General features: G+C 48.5%; 1 protein-coding gene across 1 annotated transcript in view; it reads right to left on the bottom strand.

The window, feature by feature from the left end:
• LOC137537990 (receptor-type tyrosine-protein phosphatase eta-like) overlaps positions 1–19,863 on the bottom strand; it is a 150,307-nt gene that overhangs the window by 15,665 nt on the left and 114,779 nt on the right. The window contains exon 21 of the mRNA XM_068259909.1: positions 10,476–10,595. Coding sequence (XP_068116010.1) covers positions 10,476–10,595 — 120 coding nt within the window. The remainder of the gene's footprint in view (positions 1–10,475; positions 10,596–19,863) is intronic.

The following is a 19,863-nucleotide window of genomic DNA, read 5'->3' as shown; positions in this document are numbered from 1 at the left end:
CAGCGATTCCTCACCTGCTACGGCGCGGGTGTTGCCCACGCCGCAAACAGCTGGATAACAACAGCAGCACCTACCTCTCTGACTCCTTCTCCTCCAACGCATCTCAAAGCTGTACCTCATCCGGAAATGCTAACCCAGCACCAGCAGCAGTAGGATCGTGGAAGCAGTGCAGCACAGCTGTTGGCATGCGTCAGCAAGCGTTGCTGAAGCTGATCTGCCTTGGGGATAAGCAGCACACAGGGGAGGAAATTTGGAGGGGAATAAAGGAACAGACGGATTTGTGGCTGGCACCGCTGGACCTGAAACCGGGCATGAAGCTAGACACCTGGCACGAACTGGCAATGTACGCAATAGAGGTGCTGGCTTGCCCGGCAGCCAGCGTTATGTCGGAACGCTGTTTCAGTGCTGCCGGAGGCATCATCACAGATCGGCGTATCCGCCTCTCCACAGAAAATGCAGACCGTCTGACTCAAATTAAAATGAATCAATCCTGGATTGGAAACGACTACGCAACACTCCTGGACCCCAACCAAGTAACATGACCGATGAACATCTGGGATGGTTTAGCGTTTCCGGTCCCTGTTTATTGAACCTCTCATCTGTATTACATTTATGACTGCATGGCGGCAAAAAGCATTGCTGCTATATCCGCACGCTTTTTGTCCTCATGCAAGGCCTGGGTTGTTGTGTCTCACAAAGCGTGGCCTTCTCCTCCTGCGCCTCCTCCTGTTCCATCACGTGTGCTGCTGCTGCTGCTGCTGCTGCTGCTGCTGGGTTACCGTTGCCGGTCCCTGTTTATGGAACCTCTTATCTTTATTACATTTATGACTACATGGCGGTACAAAGCATGCTATCCGCACGCTTTTTGTCCTCATGCAAGGCCTGGGTTGTTGTGTCTCACAAAGCGTGGCCTTCTCCTCCTGCGCCTCCTCCTGTTCCATCACGTGTGCTGCTGCTGCTGCTGCTGCTGCTGGGTTACCGTTGCCGCGTGGTCCCTGTTTATGGAACCTCTTATCTTTATTACATTTATGACTACATGGCGGTACAAAGCATGCTATCCGCACGCTTTTTGTCCTCATGCAAGGCCTGGGTTGTTGTGTCTCACAAAGCGTGGCCTTCTCCTCCTGCGCCTCCTCCTGTTCCATCACGTGTGCTGCTGCTGCTGCTGCTGCTGGGTTAGCGTTGCCGCGTGGTCCCTGTTTATTGAACCTCTTATCTTTATTACATTTATGACTACATGGCGGTACAAAGCATGCTATCCGCACGCTTTTTGTCCTCATGCAAGGCCTGGGTTGTTGTGTCTCACAAAGCGTGGCCTTCTCCTCCTGCGCCTCCTCCTGTTCCATCACGTGTGCTGCTGCTGGGTTAGCGTTGCCGCGTGGTCCCTGTTTATTGAACCACTTATCTTTATTACATTTATGACTGCATGGTGGTACAAAGCATGCTATCCGCACGCTTCTTGTCCTCATGCAAGGCCTGGGTTGTTGTGTCTCAAAGCGTGGCCTTCTCCTCCTGCGCCACCCTCCTCCTGTTCCATCACGTGTGCTGCTGCTGGGTTAGCATTACCGGTCCCTTTTCCTGGAACCTCTTATATGTATTACATTTATGACTGCATGCCGACAAAAAGCATGTTACCTGTGCAAAGAAAACAGACATTTCCCGCATTTAAAAGACAGTTTTCCCTTTGAAACTTTAAAATCGATTTTCTCAAAAACTATAAGCTCTTTTTGCTAAATTTTTTTTCCTCTTGTACCCACTCCCAAGGTGCACATACCCTGTAAATTTGGGGTATGTAGCATGTAAGGAGGCTTTACAAACCACAAAAGTTCGGGTCCCCATTGACTTCCATTATGTTCGGAGTTCGGGTCGAACACCCGAACATCGCGGCCATGTTCGGCCTGTTCGGCCCGAACCCGAACATCTAGATGTTCGCCCAACACTAATCACAACAACTATCACAACGCTCACAAGAGGATGATGAGGATTCTGGTAGGACTCTGGCACACATGGCTCAATTCATGCTAGACTGCATTGAACGTGACCCACGCATTGTGCGCATTCTGGACAACACCAATTACTGGGTTTATACCCTTCTGGATCCACGGTACAAACACAATGTTCCAAAACTGCTTGAAGAAAGAGTCAGACAGGTCAAAATGGAAGAATACCAGCAGGCCCTTGTGGAGACTTTAGAGAGGAGATTGACATCCTCCCCCTCCTCTAGCCAGTTGTACGCAGACAGACTGACTTCCGCAAACCCAGGACGACCAGGAGGGCAGCAAACAACGCAAGCCGCAGCTAGTACCCAAAAGGGAACGGTATCGGCAGTGTCCTTGGAGTGGGAAAATTTTCTGACACCCATGCAGCAGCAGCCCACTGAACAGCAAGCGTGCAGATCCACCTCCAACACCGATCGCCTGCAGAAGATGGTCAAGGACTACATGTCAGATGACGTAGCTGTGTCGAACAATCCATCTGCACCCTTCAACTATTGGGTATCGAAGCTAGACACCTGGCACGAACTGGCAATGTACGCAATAGAGGTGCTGGCTTGCCCGGCAGCCAGCGTTATGTCGGAACACTGTTTCAGTGCTGCCGGAGGCATCGTCACAGATCGGCGTATCCGCCTCTCTACAGAAAATGCAGACCGTCTGACTCAAATTAAAATGAATCAATCCTGGATTGGAAATGACTACGCAACACTCCAGGACCCCAACCAAGTAACATGACCAATGAACATCTGGGATGGTGTAGCGTTTCCGGTCCCTGTTTATTGAACCTCTCATCTGTATTACATTTATGACTGCATGGCGGCAAAAAGCATTGCTGCTATATCCGCACGCTTTTTGTCCTCATGCAAGGCCTGGGTTGTTGTGTCTCAAAAACCGTGGCCTTCTCCTCCTGCGCCTGCTCCTGTTCCATCACGTCTGCTGCTGCTGGGTTAGCGTTGCCGCGTGGTCCCTGTTTATTGAACCACTTATCTTTATTACATTTATGACTGCATGGCGGTACAAAGCATGCTATCCGCATGCTTCTTGCCCTCATGCAAGGCCTGGGTTGTTGTGTCTCACAAAGCGTGGCCTTCTCCTCCTGCGCCTCCTCCTGTTCCATCACGTCTGCTGCTGCTGGGTTAGCGTTGCCGCGTGGTCCCTGTATATTGAACCACTTATCTTTATTACATTTATGACTGCATGGCGGTACAAAGCATGCTATCCGCACGCTTCTTGCCCTCATGCAAGGCCTGGGTTGTTGTGTCTCACAAAGCGTGGCCTTCTCCTCCTGCGCCTCCTCCTGTTCCATCACGTCTGCTGCTGCTGGGTTAGCGTTGCCGCGTGGTCCCTGTTTATTGAACCACTTATCTTTATTACATTTATGACTGCATGGCGGTAAAAAGCATGCTATCCGCACGCTTTTTGTCCTCATGCAAGGCCTGGGTTGTTGTGTCTCACAAAGCGTGGCCTTCTCCTCCTGCGCCTCCTCCTGTTCCATCACGTGTGCTGCTGCTGCTGCTGCTGGGTTAGCGTTGCTGGTCCCTGTTTATGGAACCTCTTATCTTTATTACATTTATGACTGCATGGCGGTACAAAGCATGCTATCCGCACGCTTCTTGCCCTCATGCAAGGCCGGGGTTGTTGTGTCTCACAAAGCGTGGCCTTCTCCTCCTGCGCCTCCTCCTGTTCCATCACGTCTGCTGCTGCTGGGTTAGCGTTGCCGCGTGGTCCCTGTTTATTGAACCACTTATCTTTATTACATTTATGACTGCATGGCAGTAAAAAGCATGCTATCCGCACGCTTTTTGTCCTCATGCAAGGCCTGGGTTGTTGTGTCTCACAAAGCGTGGCCTTCTCCTCCTGCGCCTCCTCCTGTTCCATCACGTGTGCTGCTGCTGCTGCTGCTGGGTTAGCGTTGCTGGTCCCTGTTTATGGAACCTCTTATCTTTATTACATTTATGACTACATGGCGGTACAAAGCATGCTATCCGCACGCTTCTTGCCCTCATGCAAGGCCGGGGTTGTTGTGTCTCACAAAGCGTGGCCTTCTCCTCCTGCGCCTCCTTCTGTTCCATCACGTGTGCTGCTGCTGGGTTAGCGTTGCCGCGTGGTCCCTGTTTATTGAACCTCTTATCTTTATTACATTTATGACTACATGGCGGTACAAAGCATGCTATCCGCACGCTTTTTGTCCTCATGCAAGGCCTGGGTTGTTGTGTCTCACAAAGCGTGGCCTTCTCCTCCTGCGCCTCCTCCTGTTTCATCACGTGTGCTGCTGCTGCTGCTGCTGCTGGGTTAGCGTTGCCGCGTGGTCCCTGTTTATTGAACCTCTTATCTTTATTACATTTATGACTACATGGCGGTACAAAGCATGCTATCCGCACGCTTTTTGTCCTCATGCAAGGCCTGGGTTGTTGTGTCTCACAAAGCGTGGCCTTCTCCTCCTGCGCCTCCTCCTGTTCCATCACGTGTGCTGCTGCTGGGTTAGCGTTGCCGCGTGGTCCCTGTTTATTGAACCACTTATCTTTATTACATTTATGACTGCATGGTGGTACAAAGCATGCTATCCGCACGCTTCTTGTCCTCATGCAAGGCCTGGGTTGTTGTGTCTCAAAGCGTGGCCTTCTCCTCCTGCGCCACCCTCCTCCTGTTCCATCACGTGTGCTGCTGCTGGGTTAGCATTACCGGTCCCTTTTCCTGGAACCTCTTATATGTATTACATTTATGACTGCATGCCGACAAAAAGCATGTTACCTGTGCAAAGAAAACAGACATTTCCCGCATTTAAAAGACAGTTTTCCCTTTGAAACTTTAAAATCGATTTTCTCAAAAACTATAAGCTCTTTTTGCTAAATTTTTTTTTCCTCTTGTACCCACTCCCAAGGTGCACATACCCTGTAAATTTGGGGTATGTAGCATGTAAGGAGGCTTTACAAACCACAAAAGTTCGGGTCCCCATTGACTTCCATTATGTTCGGAGTTCGGGTCGAACACCCGAACATCGCGGCCATGTTCGGCCTGTTCGGCCCGAACCCGAACATCTAGATGTTCGCCCAACACTACTACCTACCTACGTGACCGCAAGCAATGTTATATACGCAGTGTCACTGCACCTGTTGACGGTACCTGTGTGTGTGACAGCTGCACATTTGTAATACCAATCACTGCATACCCACCTGTTCAGTGCACCTACCTACATACCTAACTACCTACGTGACCGCAAGCAGTGTTATATACCAGTCACTGCACCTGTTTACGGTACCTATGTGTGTGACAGCTGCAAATTTTTAATACTAGTCATTGCATAATTGTTCACAGTACCTGTGTGACCGCACGCTGTGTAATATACCAGTCCATGCACACCTGTGAACTGCACGTGTGTGACAGCTGCACATTCTATTGTAATACCAGTCAGTGCATACCTTTCACTGCACCTTTGTGACTGCACATTGTATTAGTCAAATCAGTGCATACCTTTCACTTCATCTCTCCCCCCCCCCCCCCCCCCCCGATATGGACAAATCAACAGGCAGAGCCAGAGGCAGATCCAGAGGCAGGCCACCCGGCAGGTCTGTTCGAGGTCGTGCTGATGTGATTTTGTGCGGCCCTGGCCCAAAGTACAGTGCTCAGAAGAAGGCACGTACCATCAACTCCCAAGATTGTCAGGACGTGGTTGACTATTTAACACAGAACACCTCATATTCCGCAGCCACCAGCGCTACTACAAGCACCACATCTGCTGCATTTGACACTTCGCAGGAGTTGTTTGGTGGGAAAATCACTGATGCACAGACATTATTGTTAAGATGAAGGTGCTAAGCAAGTTACACCACCTCATATGTCTGAGTTAGGCGACACTATGGACGTAACGTGTGAGGAGGAGGAGGATGAAGTACCTGCTGTTGGTTCAGTTTATGAAGTGTCTGAGGCAAACGAAGCTGGGGAGGATGATTATGATGATTATGATGATACGGATGCCATGACAAGATGACCAAGTTCAGAGGGGGAGTCAGAGAGGAGTAAGAGGAGATGAGTTCCTGAAAGAAGCAGGGGGAGCTCATCTTCAGAAACAGCCGGTGGCCGGCGCCATGTATCGCCACCTATGGACAGCTAGCCAACATGCCCTTCAACGTCAGCTGCTGAGGCCACCATAGTGCCATCACCCCAGGGGGGCTCAGCGGTTTGGAAATTTTGGGGTGTGTCTGCCTTAGAACAGAGCAATGCCACCTGTTCTCTCTGCCGCCAAAAATTGAGTCGTGGAAAGGTCAACAGCCACGTAGGGTCAACTGCCTTACGAAGGCACATGGAGAAAACGCACAAGCTGCAATGGGAAGAGCACCATAGGAAAAGTAGCACACAAAAGACAAGCCACCCTCCTTCTCCTCTTCCTCCTTCAGGTGCATCATCTTCAGCCGCTTTCTCCCTTGCTCCTTCACAATCACAGCCACCCTCCTCCCCTCTGCCTCTCACCTTGAGCGAGTCCTGCTCCTCTGCACACAGCAGCAGTCAGGTGTCCATGAGGGAAATCTTTGAGCAGAAGAAGCCAATGTCTGCCAGTCACCCCCTTGCCCGGCATCTGACAGCTGGCTTGGCAGAACTGTTAGCTAACCAGCTGTTACCATACCAGCTGGTGGACTCTGAGGCCTTCCAAAAATGTGTGGCCATTGGGGCACCACAGTGGAAGATACCAGGCAGCAATTATTTCTCAAAAAAGACAATACCCAAACTGTACCATGAAGTTGAAAGGCAAGTGGTGTCATCTCTGGCACACAGCGTTGGGTCAAGGGTCCATCTGACCACGGATGCCTGATCTACCAAGCCCAGTCAGGGCAGGTACATTACTTACACAGCCCATTGAATCAACCTGGTGACCGCTGGCAAGCAGGGAGTATGTGTTTGTGCAGCAGACCAAGTTGTGACACCTCCACGGCTTGCAGGGAGGCCTCCTGCCATCTCCTCTCCTTCTCCTCCTACGCCTGTTACATCCTCTTCGATGTCGTCCTTCTCCTCCTCCTTGGCTGAGTGGCAGTGCTACTCTACTGGTGCTGCGAACTCCTCTCCAGCTACACAGCCCCAGCTCCCCATTGAAGTCTATTGCGGTTCGCAGAAGTTTGCGCGAACTGAACTTTTTGCGGAGGTTCGCGTTCGAGGTTCGCAAACCGAAAATCGGAGGTTCGAGACATCTCTACCTAATGTTAAGGCACACCTGTAGCTACCTATAACAGGCAAGGGAAGAAAGGGAAAGTGACCGCTGGGACAGCTAGCAGTACACACTTGTGCGGTTTTGGTTTGGTGGGTGATTGTAGGTTCATGGAGGGCAAGAACTAAGGTGCCAGGACATCTGTGCCCATAGGCTCCTGTGATGTAAATCCGGGGCTGCATGCATGGAGGGCGGAGTCTAGGGTGCCAGGACATCTGTGCCTATAGGCTCCTGTGATAAAAATCTGGACCTGGACCCAGGATAGGGCTGTAAATGTTTGCCACCTAACATTTAAAAGCAAACATTTTTCAAAAACTCTTGATGGGCTAGATAATTTAGCTTCTCCAGAGGTCTCCACTATGCTCTATCTTAAAGAGGAACTCCAGTGAAAATAATGCAATATAAAAAGTGCTTCATTTTGACAATAATTATGTATAAATGATTTAGTCAGTGTTTGCCTCATTGTAAAATCTTTCCTCTCACAGATTCGCATTCAGACATTTATCACATTTTTACTGCTGGCAGGTGATGTCAGTGGAAGTAGATGCTGCTTGCTTTTTTGGCAGTTGGAAACACCTATTTCCCACAATGCAATAAGGCTCCCACAGTGTGATGTCAGAACCATGGTCCTGACATCACGCTGTGGGAGGGGTTTCACCACAATATCAGTCATACAGCGCCCCCTGATGATCTATGTGAGAAAAGGAAAAGATTTCTCATGGGAAAGGGAGTATCAGCTACTGATTGGGAGGAAGTTCAATTCTTGGTTACGGTTTCTCTTTAAATCACTTTGATCCTTGTATGCAGTAACTGTGTCAAAAACCTGAGCGGTTTTTGCCTTTCTCATAATTGCCAACTCAGTAAAGGACCAGCCCTTAAGGCGTTGCTATCATATAAATCCGGCATAGCGGGGTCTGAACCCTCTATAACAGTAATTATAGATTGACGGTGTACCTTGAAATGAATCAGAGCACTCAGTATATGATTTTATATAAAAAATTGTGATTGCTTATCATACAGCATATATACAAAATATGAACAGTTCCAAGTAGTGTTTCCCTCTAACAGTATTCCACCTCATCAAGGATTCATAGCCAAACGATCATCAATCTTCTAAGTACATTCAAAAAGTAATATAACGGTTGTGTTATGTAGAATCGGATAAAAAATAGTCTCATCTGTATCAATAGCCGCGCATATAATAGCTGTGTATATAATAGCTGTGTAAAACTTGTAGTAATCTTCTTAAAGAAATAGCATAAAAAATAGCTTCTAAAAAAAACTTCTTGCTAACATCTTAACAAGACTTAATGCTGAAAAATTAATAAAGTAAATCACCAGAATATTAAGCATATTACCCCTTCTCTGTCATCTCTTCAGCATCTAGAACCACCTGTGGGAAGGTAGCTTCTGCCTCATGTGTCTTCTCAGGAGATTGTCGGGCTTCTGCAAACTATGAGCTTTCAGCTCCTACTTTTATAGGGATTGGATGCAATATGGCTGCATAATCTGGAACTTCCCTGGATCCCAGGTTCTGATTGGCTAAAGCTTCCGTGCGTCAATGCTTTATCATGTTTTGATTACCTAAGGCACAATATTATTGTTTATAAATTCTTAATTACCTAATCTTGTGGGAATTTACGTCATTTGGAGTGCTTGACATTTGATATAGGGTCATTTCTGACGCACTTAATTAAAAATGGACGTCAACAGCCATCTTATCTGTTGGCTGACCCAGACATGGAGACTAAACAATGTCATTCATCACGCATTTCTGATAGTGTTCGCTGCTAATTATGTTGGAATGTCTTGGTACTTCCCCAGACATGAGATGGGTCAGGTTGACACTGTAACCAGACCTGTGAGAGCCTTCAGCAATTTAAGGCTTATTAAAACATACAGGGCTTCTAATATACTTATTTAAATATAAAGCTTATTATATAATTCTTCTTGAAACAATTCATCATAAAAGAAATAATTGCACATTAAATCTTGATCATGTAAAATCCTTTTCCATATATTTGTCTTTCTGATGAAGAAATAAATGTAATATTTTTCCACCGGCAGAGGTCACCATTGAATCATCTTTAACTAATTGGGAAAACCCCTTGTTTTATATTTTATATCTCTCATATTTTGACTTTCTCTGTCTGGGAAATGTTTTGCTGGCCTTGGCCTTCAAGCTAAGAAACATGTCAACATCTTCTAAAACTAAAACAATCTCACAAGAAGGTTTCACAGACCCAAATCATCACTAGCTTTTAAATATATTTTAAAGTAATAGATTCTATTATATAGGGTTTAACAATAACTATGTCTTTCTTTAAAGGGTCTGTATTGATCATTAATATTTAGATTAATAATATCTGTGTGTAATAACTATGTGCATTTATAATTACTGCAGTAATGTGAGTTTAACTTGCTTCTCTGTCTTCACACAGAAGCCTCTTTAAATGTCAAGGCCACGCACTAGCATAAACAAGAATGCTCTGACTTTTTGTAACTAGAATAATCTTATAGGCCTCACAGCCTGGAATATGCTATGTCACAGAGCAATATAAAGTACTCTAACTTTTCACTTTACAATGAAATTTTGCATAGGACATTAAAACTTAACACATATACATATGACATCTTTTCCTGCATAAATAAAACCGCTAGAATTCTGACAACTGCCACGTTGTGGACTAAACATCAAAGCACACTGATGATACAACAATTGTCTATTGTCTGTGGGTTATCTAATGCAACAACAATCATTAGAAATGTCTTAAAGTGGATCCGAGGTGAACTTTTACACATTGCATAATTGTGTTCCTTTCCTGTTGTTTATAGGGCATTCCTCAAGCCAAATACTTTTTTGTTTTTGTTTTAATACTCTAATTCCCTATAAACTAAAAAAGCCACGCCCACAGGTTTTCAGAGAGCCGTGGCAGTAGCAAGGGCTCATGGGAGCTCAGTCTGGGCAGGTGCAGGGGGAGGTGTTACTAGCCATTGATTTCAGAGGCAGAGGGGAGGAGGGAGGAGGAGGGGGGATTAGGCTGATGGCACAAGATGCAGACAAGCCTGCTTCTGTGTAATGTTTACAAACAACATGGCTGCTGTCAGTGTATCACAGGAATAAATAATCATATTCTATTAAAACTGTTTGCAGCTAGATTTGCTGTGTAAACCATCTAAACTTTAGATAAGATATATAGACAAGTTGCTTGTTATAGTTAGTTTTTCATCTCGGATCCGCTTTAAGAGATTTCAGTAAACAAGGCCCAGTACCATATACTCACATTGACCGCCATGAAGTCTCGGACTGTCCAATATTGGTTTGCCTTTTCAGACATAAAAGCCACGGTGAAGTCACCAAATGTTTTGGCTTCCCTGGTGGGCCAATATTCCTCACTGCAGACCTAAAGTATAGAATAATTACACTTCTAGTGTATGGCATGTTTATATCAATGTTTTTTTTTTTATCAAGCTATGCAGTGTACTTTAAAGAGGAACTCCAGTGAAAATAATGTAATAAAAAGTGCTTCATTTTTACAATAATTATGTATAATTTATTTAGTCAGTGATTGCCCATTGTAAAATCTTTTAAATCCCTGATTTACATTCTGACATTTATCACATGGTGACATTTTTACTGCTGGCAGGTGATGTAGCTGCTGCTTGCTTTTTTGGCAGTTGGAAACAGCTGTAAACAGCTACAGTATTTCCCACAATGCAACAAGGTTCACTGACAGGAAACTGCCAGGAGTACCACGGTCCTCAGAGTTTCTTGTGGGAGGGATTTCACCACAATATCAGTCATACAGCGCCCCCTGATGGTCTGTTTGTGAAAAGGAATAGATTTCTCATGTAAAAGGGGGTATCAGCTACTGATTGGGATAAAGTTCAATTCTTGGTCGGAGTTCCTCTTTAAGCCGGTTACACCAGCCCCGCCCAGGAGGAACTTACATCATAACGTTTTGCATCACACAGAATGACTCTTGCAAACACAATCCAAGCTTTTCCCAAAATACAGGAAACTCAGGCAACCGGAAGTCTCAAATAACCGGCATGCCTGCGGGCCCTTTCACACCGGGGCGGAGTGGTGTGGTATTTTTACCTGGCAGTGAAATTCTATGTAGACTTTCACACTGCCAAGTTACAGTGTGACGGAAGTGACGTTTTAGCCTCATACCTGATGCAGGTCCAGAACTACGTTACCGCAACAAAGCTTCTGTGTTGACTTGCAGCGATCTGTGTCGGCCCGGAAGTCATTTTAGTCTATGGCGACATGGGGATTTTAAAACAATTACCGACGTGACGTCACGGCGTACATGTGCAGAAGTGTATTTTTACAATACGCTTCCATGCAGTTCCGCATCTCCCGAAGCAGGAAGTAACGGCAAGCGCACGTCACTTCCTGATTGGCCCAATGCCAGATGGTGAATACTGCATAGTAACGCGGTATTCCCCGAAGGCCTGTTTTTGGCACTGTGATGCGGCTGCCGCACCGCCATTTTGTAGTGTGAAACCAGCCTTAGGAATAACGGGGACGGTGTCTTGGGGGATTTGCAGTGTAGAAAATACTTACTGAGCCTCTAGGCGCTGTTTTCTGCTTTTCCTGCACAGCTCCCGGTATGTCACCTGATCCCATGTAGGTCAGATGACACAGCAGGAGCTGTACACAGAGGATGTCAGAAAGCCGCTAGGAGATAGAGGAAGGGTAGAAGACGGCACTGGAGGCTCGGTAAGTATTTTCAGCTGCACGGGGGGAAGAGGGAGGGTTTTTTGCTCAAGCAACTGGTAAGATCATGTATCCAGCATCAGGCAATCCCCGCCTGTGCTGGATACTAGGGACTTTTGCTGTGGTCCTTTCTGCAGAATTCTAGGTAGGGATTTTAAAGCATATCTCCGGGTTAAAACAAATATAGCTGTTGGGAGGAAACATGACAAACACCTTTCCCAGTAAGGTTCCTGATGATTCTCCATTCCCCTTTTCTTTGAAGGCTCATTCACACGTTAAAGGATACCAGAGCCGAAAAGCTCTGGAAAAAAACTGAAGCTGTACTGGGTAGGGGGACATATTGAAATACTTAGCATGCCTCCTGTTCCCCTCCGTCCCTCACCGCTCTGCTGTGGTCACAGGGGAGCAGAACGGACATACCGTGCATGCATGGCGAAGTATGTCCAAGTTTGGAGTCGCCCAAGTCACCCAGGAGAACGGGTGAGACAGGTAACAGTCTATTACTCCTGCTGTGATCTGTGTAGTCTCCTCCACAAGTGCTCCCCGTAGTATTACCTGATATTACCCAGCCACCATTTGTCTAGCTTAGTGGGCTCTGGTAGTACTCTTGTCTTCCCAGCCTCAGTCTCTATACCAGGGGCTTGGCGTATAGGTGAAGAGCGCGGTATTAGATTGGGGTATAGAGGCTGAAGTAAGACGAGAGATCTGCCAAGCCTTACACAGCAGAGGTCAGTAGGAACGGGAGAAGTGCCAGTCTGGTTTTTGGTAGGCCACGGAGTAGGGTGTTACAGTAATCAAGACGGGATATGACCAGAGCATGTATAAGCATTTTAGTAAGGAACGGACAAATTCTGGAGATATTTTTGAGATTGAAGTAGCAAGAGGTTGTTAATGTGTTAATACAGTATGTGGTTTAAATGAACTCAGAATCCAAAGTTACCTCCAGACAACGAGCTTTAGGAGTCGAGGCTATTGGGGAATTTCTACATTAATAGTAACTATAGGTGGGGGAGCAGAGAGAGAGATGGAGGAAATATCACAATTTCTGTTTTGTTTATGTTAAGTTTGAGGAGATAAGACATATATGCAGAAACAGCAGACAGACAGACAGACAGTCAGGGATTAGAGATAATAGTGTAGAGAGGTCAGTCCCTGAGAGATAAATTTGAGTGTCGTCAGCATAGAGGTGATACTGGAAACCAAAAGAGCACATTTGTCCCCTGCCATGAGTATATATATGGAGAAGAGAAAAGGTCCTAGAACGGAGCCTTGTGGTACACCAACAGATAGCGGGCATGGAGGGGAGTAAGTGTTGGAATAGGAGACAGTGAAAGTGGGTCCAGTCAGGTAGGAGCAAGTCCAAGAGTGTGCTAGGCCCTTGACACCCAGTGACGAGAGTGTCTGGAGAAGCAGGGAGTGATTGACAGTTTCAAAGGCAGAGGACAGGTCTAGTGTTGGGTGAACATCTAGATGTTCGGGTTCGGGCCGAACAGGCCGAACATGGCCGCGATGTTCGGGTGTTCGACCCGAACTCCGAACATAATGGAAGTCAATGGGGACCCGAACTTTTGTGCTTTGTAAAGCCTCCTTACATGCTACATACCCCAAATTTACAGGGTATGTGCACCTTGGGAGTGGGTACAAGAGGAAAAATTTTTTTAGCAAAAAGAGGTTATAGTTTTTGAGAAAATCGATTTTAAAGTTTCAAAGGGAAAACTGTCTTTTAAATGCGGGAAATGTCTGTTTTCTTTGCACAGGTAACATGCTTTTTGTCGCCATGCAGTCATAAATGTAATACATATAAGAGGTTCCAGGAAAAAGGACCGGTAACGCTAACCTAGCAGCAGCACACGTGATGGAACAGGAGGAGGGTGGCGCAGGAGGAGAAGGCCACGCTTTGAGACACAACAACCCAGGCCTTGCATGAGGACAAGAAGCGTGCGGATAGCATGCTTTGTACCGCCATGCAGTCATAAATTTAATAAAGATAAGTGGTTCAATAAACAGGGACCACGCGGCAACGCTAACCCAGCAGCAGCAGACGTGATGGAACAGGAGGAGGCGCAGGAGAAGAAGGCCACGCTTTGTGAGACACAAAAACCCAGGCCTTGCATGAGGACAAGAAGCGTGCGGATAGCATGCTTTGTACCGCCATGCAGTCATAAATGTAATAAAGATAAGAGGTTCCATAAACAGGGACCGGCAACGCTAACCCAGCAGCAGCAGCAGCACACGTGATGGAACAGGAGCAGGCGCAGGAGGAGAAGGCCACGCTTTGTGAGACACAACAACCCAGGCCTTGCATGAGGTACCGCCATGCAGTCATAAATGTAATAAAGATAAGTGGTTCAATAAACAGGGACCACGCGGCAACGCTAACCCAGCAGCAGCAGACGTGATGGAAAAGGAGGAGGCGCAGGAGGAGAAGGCCACGCTTTGTGAGACACAACAACCCAGGCCTTGCATGAGGTACCGCCATGCAGTCATAAATGTAATAAAGATAAGTGGTTCAATAAACAGGGACCACGCGGCAACGCTAACCCAGCAGCAGCAGACGTGATGGAACAGGAGGAGGCGCAGGAGGAGAAGGCCACGCTTTGTGAGACACAACAACCCAGGCCTTGCATGAGGACAAGAAGGGTGCGGATAGCATGCTTTGTACCGCCATGCAGTCATAAATGTAATAAAGATAAGTGGTTCAATAAACAGGGACCACGCGGCAACGCTAACCCAGCAGCAGCAGACGTGATGGAACAGGAGGAGGCGCAGGAGGAGAAGGCCACGCTTTGTGAGACACAACAACCCAGGCCTTGCATGAGGTACCGCCATGCAGTCATAAATGTAATAAAGATAAGTGGTTCAATAAACAGGGACCACGCGGCAACGCTAACCCAGCAGCAGCAGACGTGATGGAACAGGAGGAGGCGCAGGAGGAGAAGGCCACGCTTTGTGAGACACAACAACCCAGGCCTTGCATGAGGACAAGAAGCGTGCGGATAGCATGCTTTGTACCGCCATGCAGTCATAAATGTAATAAAGATAAGTGGTTCAATAAACAGGGACCACGCGGCAACGCTAACCCAGCAGCAGCAGACGTGATGGAACAGGAGGAGGCGCAGGAGGAGAAGGCCACGCTTTGTGAGACACAACAACCCAGGCCTTGCATGAGGTACCGCCATGCAGTCATAAATGTAATAAAGATAAGTGGTTCAATAAACAGGGACCACGCGGCAACGCTAACCCAGCAGCAGCAGACGTGATGGAACAGGAGGAGGCGCAGGAGGAGAAGGCCACGCTTTGTGAGACACAACAACCCAGGCCTTGCATGAGGACAAGAAGGGTGCGGATAGCATGCTTTGTACCGCCATGCAGTCATAAATGTAATAAAGATAAGTGGTTCAATAAACAGGGACCACGCGGCAACGCTAACCCAGCAGCAGCAGACGTGATGGAACAGGAGGAGGCGCAGGAGGAGAAGGCCACGCTTTGTGAGACACAACAACCCAGGCCTTGCATGAGGTACCGCCATGCAGTCATAAATGTAATAAAGATAAGTGGTTCAATAAACAGGGACCACGCGGCAACGCTAACCCAGCAGCAGCAGACGTGATGGAACAGGAGGAGGCGCAGGAGGAGAAGGCCACGCTTTGTGAGACACAACAACCCAGGCCTTGCATGAGGACAAGAAGCGTGCGGATAGCATGCTTTGTACCGCCATGCAGTCATAAATGTAATAAAGATAAGTGGTTCAATAAACAGGGACCACGCGGCAACGCTAACCCAGCAGCAGCAGACGTGATGGAACAGGAGGAGACGCAGGAGGAGAAGGCCACGCTTTGTGAGACACAACAACCCAGGCCTTGCATGAGGACAAGAAGGGTGCGAATAGCATGCTTTGTACCGCCATGCAGTCATAAATGTAATAAAGATAAGTGGTTCAATAAACAGGGACCACGCGGCAACGCTAACCCAGCAGCAGCAGACGTGATGGAACAGGAGAAGGCGCAGGAGGAGAAGGCCACGCTTTGTGAGACACAACAACCCAGGCCTTGCATGAGGACAAGAAGCGTGCGGATAGCATGCTTTGTACCGCCATGCAGTCATAAATGTAATAAAGATAAGTGGTTCAATAAACAGGGACCGGCAACGCTAACCCAGCAGCAGCAGCAGCACACGTGATGGAACAGGAGCAGGCGCAGGAGGAGAAGGCCATGCTTTTTGAGACACAACAACCCAGGCCTTGCATGAGGACAAAAAGCGTGCGGATATAGCAGCAATGCTTTTTGCCGCCATGCAGTCATAAATGTAATACAGATGAGAGGTTCAATAAACAGGGACCGGTAACGCTACACCATCCCAGATGTTCATTGGTCATGTTACTTGGTTGGGGTCCTGGAGTGTTGCGTAGTCGTTTCCAATCCAGGATTGATTCATTTTAATTTGAGTCAGACGGTCTGCATTTTCTGTGGAGAGGCGGATACGCCGATCTGTGACGATGCCTCCGGCAGCACTGAAACAGCGTTCCGACATAACGCTGGCTGCCGGGCAAGCCAGCACCTCTATTGCGTACATTGCCAGTTCGTGCCAGGTGTCTAGCTTCGATACCCAATAGTTGAAGGGTGCAGATGGATTGTTCGACACAGCTACGTCATCTGACATGTAGTCCTTGACCATCTTCTCCAGGCGATCGGTGTTGGAGGTGGATCTGCACGCTTCCTGTTCAGTGGGCTGCTGCTGCATGGGTGTCAGAAAATTTTCCCACTCCAAGGACACTGCCGATACCGTTCCCTTTTGGGCACTAGCTGCGGCTTGCATTGTTTGCTGCCCTCCTGGTCGTCCTGGGTTTGCGGAAGTCAGTCTGTCGGCGTACAACTGGCTAGAGGAGGGGGAGGATGTCAATCTCCTCTCTAAAGTCTCCACAAGGGCCTGCTGGTATTCTTCCATTTTGACCTGTCTGACTCTTTCTTCAAGCAGTTTTGGAACATTGTGTTTGTACCGTGGATCCAGAAGGGTATAAACCCAGTAATTGGTGTTGTCCAGAATGCGCACAATGCGTGGGTCGCGTTCAATGCAGTCTAGCATGAATTGAGCCATGTGTGCCAGAGTCCTACCAGAATCCTCATCATCCTCTTGTGAGCGTTGTGATAGTTGTTGTGATGCATCATAGTCGTCACCTTCCTCCTGGTCTGCTTCTGCTGACCATTCGCGCTGAATTGTGGAAGTCCAACGTGCACCGCTCTGGCCCTCGTCAGTGGTGGCATGAAATTCCTGCTCCAACTCCAGCTGTTCCTCCTCCTCTTCTTCGTCATAGCTGCTGGGGCCAGCGTTCCCTGAGGGCTGAGGCGGATGGCCTGATGTTGGTACCATCACGCTGATCGTTTTCTCCTTCAGATTCCCCCAGTTGCATCATGACAGCTGTTTCCTTGATTTTCAACATTGACCTCTTCAGTAAACACAGCAGTGGTATGGTAATGCTGACTGAAGAGTTGTCACTGCTCACAAGCAACGTGGATTGCTCAAAATTTTGGAGGACTTGGCAGAGGTCCAACATGTTGGCCCAATCGGATCCACAGAAGCTTGGCAGCTGGCCGGATGCGCCTCGGTACTGCGCCGTCATGTACTGGACCACTGCACTCTTCTGCTCACAAAAGCATGCTAGCATGTGCAGCGTAGAATTCCAGCGCGTAGGGACATCACACAGCAAGCGATGGTGGGGGAGATTGAAGCGCTCCTGCATCTTGGCGAGTGCCCCCGAAGCAGTACTGGAATTTCTACAATGTTTGGCCACTCGACGCACCTTCAACAGAAGATCGGCCACGCCTGGGTATGTCCTCAGGAACCGCTGAACTACTAGGTTCATCACGTGCGCCAGGCAAGGGATGTGTGTCAGCTTAGCCAACCTTAAAGTGCGAATGAGATTACTCCCATTATCACACACAACCATGCCCGGTTTCAAGTCCAGCGGTGCCAGCCACAAATCCGTCTGTTCCTTTATTCCCTTCCAAATTTCCTCCCCTGTGTGCTGCTTATCCCCAAGGCAGATCAGCTTCAGCAACGCTTGCTGACGCATGCCAACAGCTGTGCTGCACTGCTTCCACGATCCTACTGCTGCTGGGTTAGCGTTTCCGGATAAGGTACAGCTTTGAGATGCGTTGGAGGAGAAGGAGTCAGAGAGGTAGGTGCTGCTGTTGTTATCCAGTGGGAGGGACGGCGGTGCAGCTGTTTGCGGCGTGGGCAACACCCGCGCCGTAGCAGGTGAGGAATCGCTGCCAGGCTCCACAAGGTTCACCCAGTGCGCGGTAAGGGAGATGTATCGACCCTGGCCGAACGCACTCGTCCAAGTGTCAGTGGTGAGGTGAACCTTGCAGGCAACGGCATTCTTCAAGCTTCGGGTTATTTTGCTGACCACGTGCTCATGCAACTCAGGCACTGCAGAGCGCGCAAAGTGGTAGCGGCTGGGAACCACGTAACGTGGGATGGCCACTGACATCATGCCCTTGAAGCTGTTTGTCTCCACCACTCGATATGGCAGCATTTCGCAGGCCAGAAGCTTGGCTATGCTGGCTGTTACTGCCACGGCCCGGGGGTCATTTGCTGGCAATTTCCTCTTGCGCTCAAACATCTCCGACACAGACAACTGAACCGTAGCGCTGCACACGGAAGGGCTGTTGGTTGTTGTGTTTGATGAACACTGGGAGACCTCAAGAGCACTACTCCGGAAAGTGACAGTGTCAGCGTCGTCTGATGTTTGTGAATGTTGTGAACCACGCAATGGCTGGGCTACTGCTGCTGCTGAGGCGGGTCTGGTGGTGAGTCTGGTGAACCCAAGGGAGGCAGTGTTGCTGGTACCCTGTCCTGCCGCGTTTGCCCACAGAGTGGGATGTTTGGATAGCATGTGGCGGCTCATGCTGGTGGTGGAGAGGTTGTTAATACTTTTCCCCCTGCTCAGGCGAGTCTTGCACACCTTGCAAATCGCCATGGTAACATCCTCAGTGCAGTCTTCAAAGAAAGCCCAGACTTTGGAGCACCTGCCTCCTTGCTGGCGATTTCTGTTTCCTCCTCTTTTGCCTCTCACTCTAACTTCCACGCTTGTGGTGCCTGAAATTGCGCGCCGCCTACCTTGTGGCACAAGGCGAACTCGTGCAGCAGTGGGTTCTTCAACAGACTCATCTGTGCTGCTGCTACGACGGCGATGTTCTCGTTCACAAATAAAATCTGGGTCTCTGTCCACATTGTCCATACCCTCCTCTTCCATCTCCTCAAACTCGTCATATGTCATTGTGGGGGGCCGCCGCCGTGGAGTAGAGCTCCCCAGAACAACCTCTGCGCAGCTCACTCCAACGTCGTCTTCCAGATCTTGTCGGCCGACCTCCTGCAATTGCAACCCCTCCTGCCCAACTTGCTCTGGGATTTGGGTTTCCGAGTCCTCCTCGGACTCGCCTTGTATTTCAGTGCGCGGTGCATTTCCCACAGTTAATGGTTGTGAATCCGGGCACAACATTTCTGGCTGTTCCTCCATTGACCTTTCATAGGTGGAAGTTTGTTGGGCTGGGAATAGCTCCTGCGAATACCCCATTGTGTCCTGAGGTAATTCATAGGACTGGTTATCTGGCAGTTGTGTGCGTGGTGTCGCTGCCGGTTGTGTCAGCTTTGTGCCCACTGGCTCCTTGTAACTGGCTGAGGACTCGGACCTCGTGCGTGATGTGCTGGTGCTGCTTAACCCACTGCTGGACGCTTGAGAGGTCATCCAAGTAATTATCTGGTCCTGTTCTTTTGGATTTGTGAGGGTTGTTGTCCTGGACAACATGGGCGGTATTGAGTGGGTTTTCTTGGGTGCTCCCCTGTGGCCTGTACGTGAACCGTCAGGGGAAACACCTCTTCCCTTGCCCCTTCCTCTTTCACCGGATTTCTTCCTCATTTCACTTATCCTTACAGTACACGCTGAC

This window comes from Hyperolius riggenbachi, chromosome 11 (genome assembly GCF_040937935.1).
Source record: "Hyperolius riggenbachi isolate aHypRig1 chromosome 11, aHypRig1.pri, whole genome shotgun sequence".
In the NCBI taxonomy this organism is placed as follows: Eukaryota; Metazoa; Chordata; class Amphibia; order Anura; family Hyperoliidae; genus Hyperolius; species Hyperolius riggenbachi.
The sequence above is the reverse complement of the archived record's forward strand: the minus strand, read 5'-3'. Positions and strand labels throughout refer to the sequence as shown.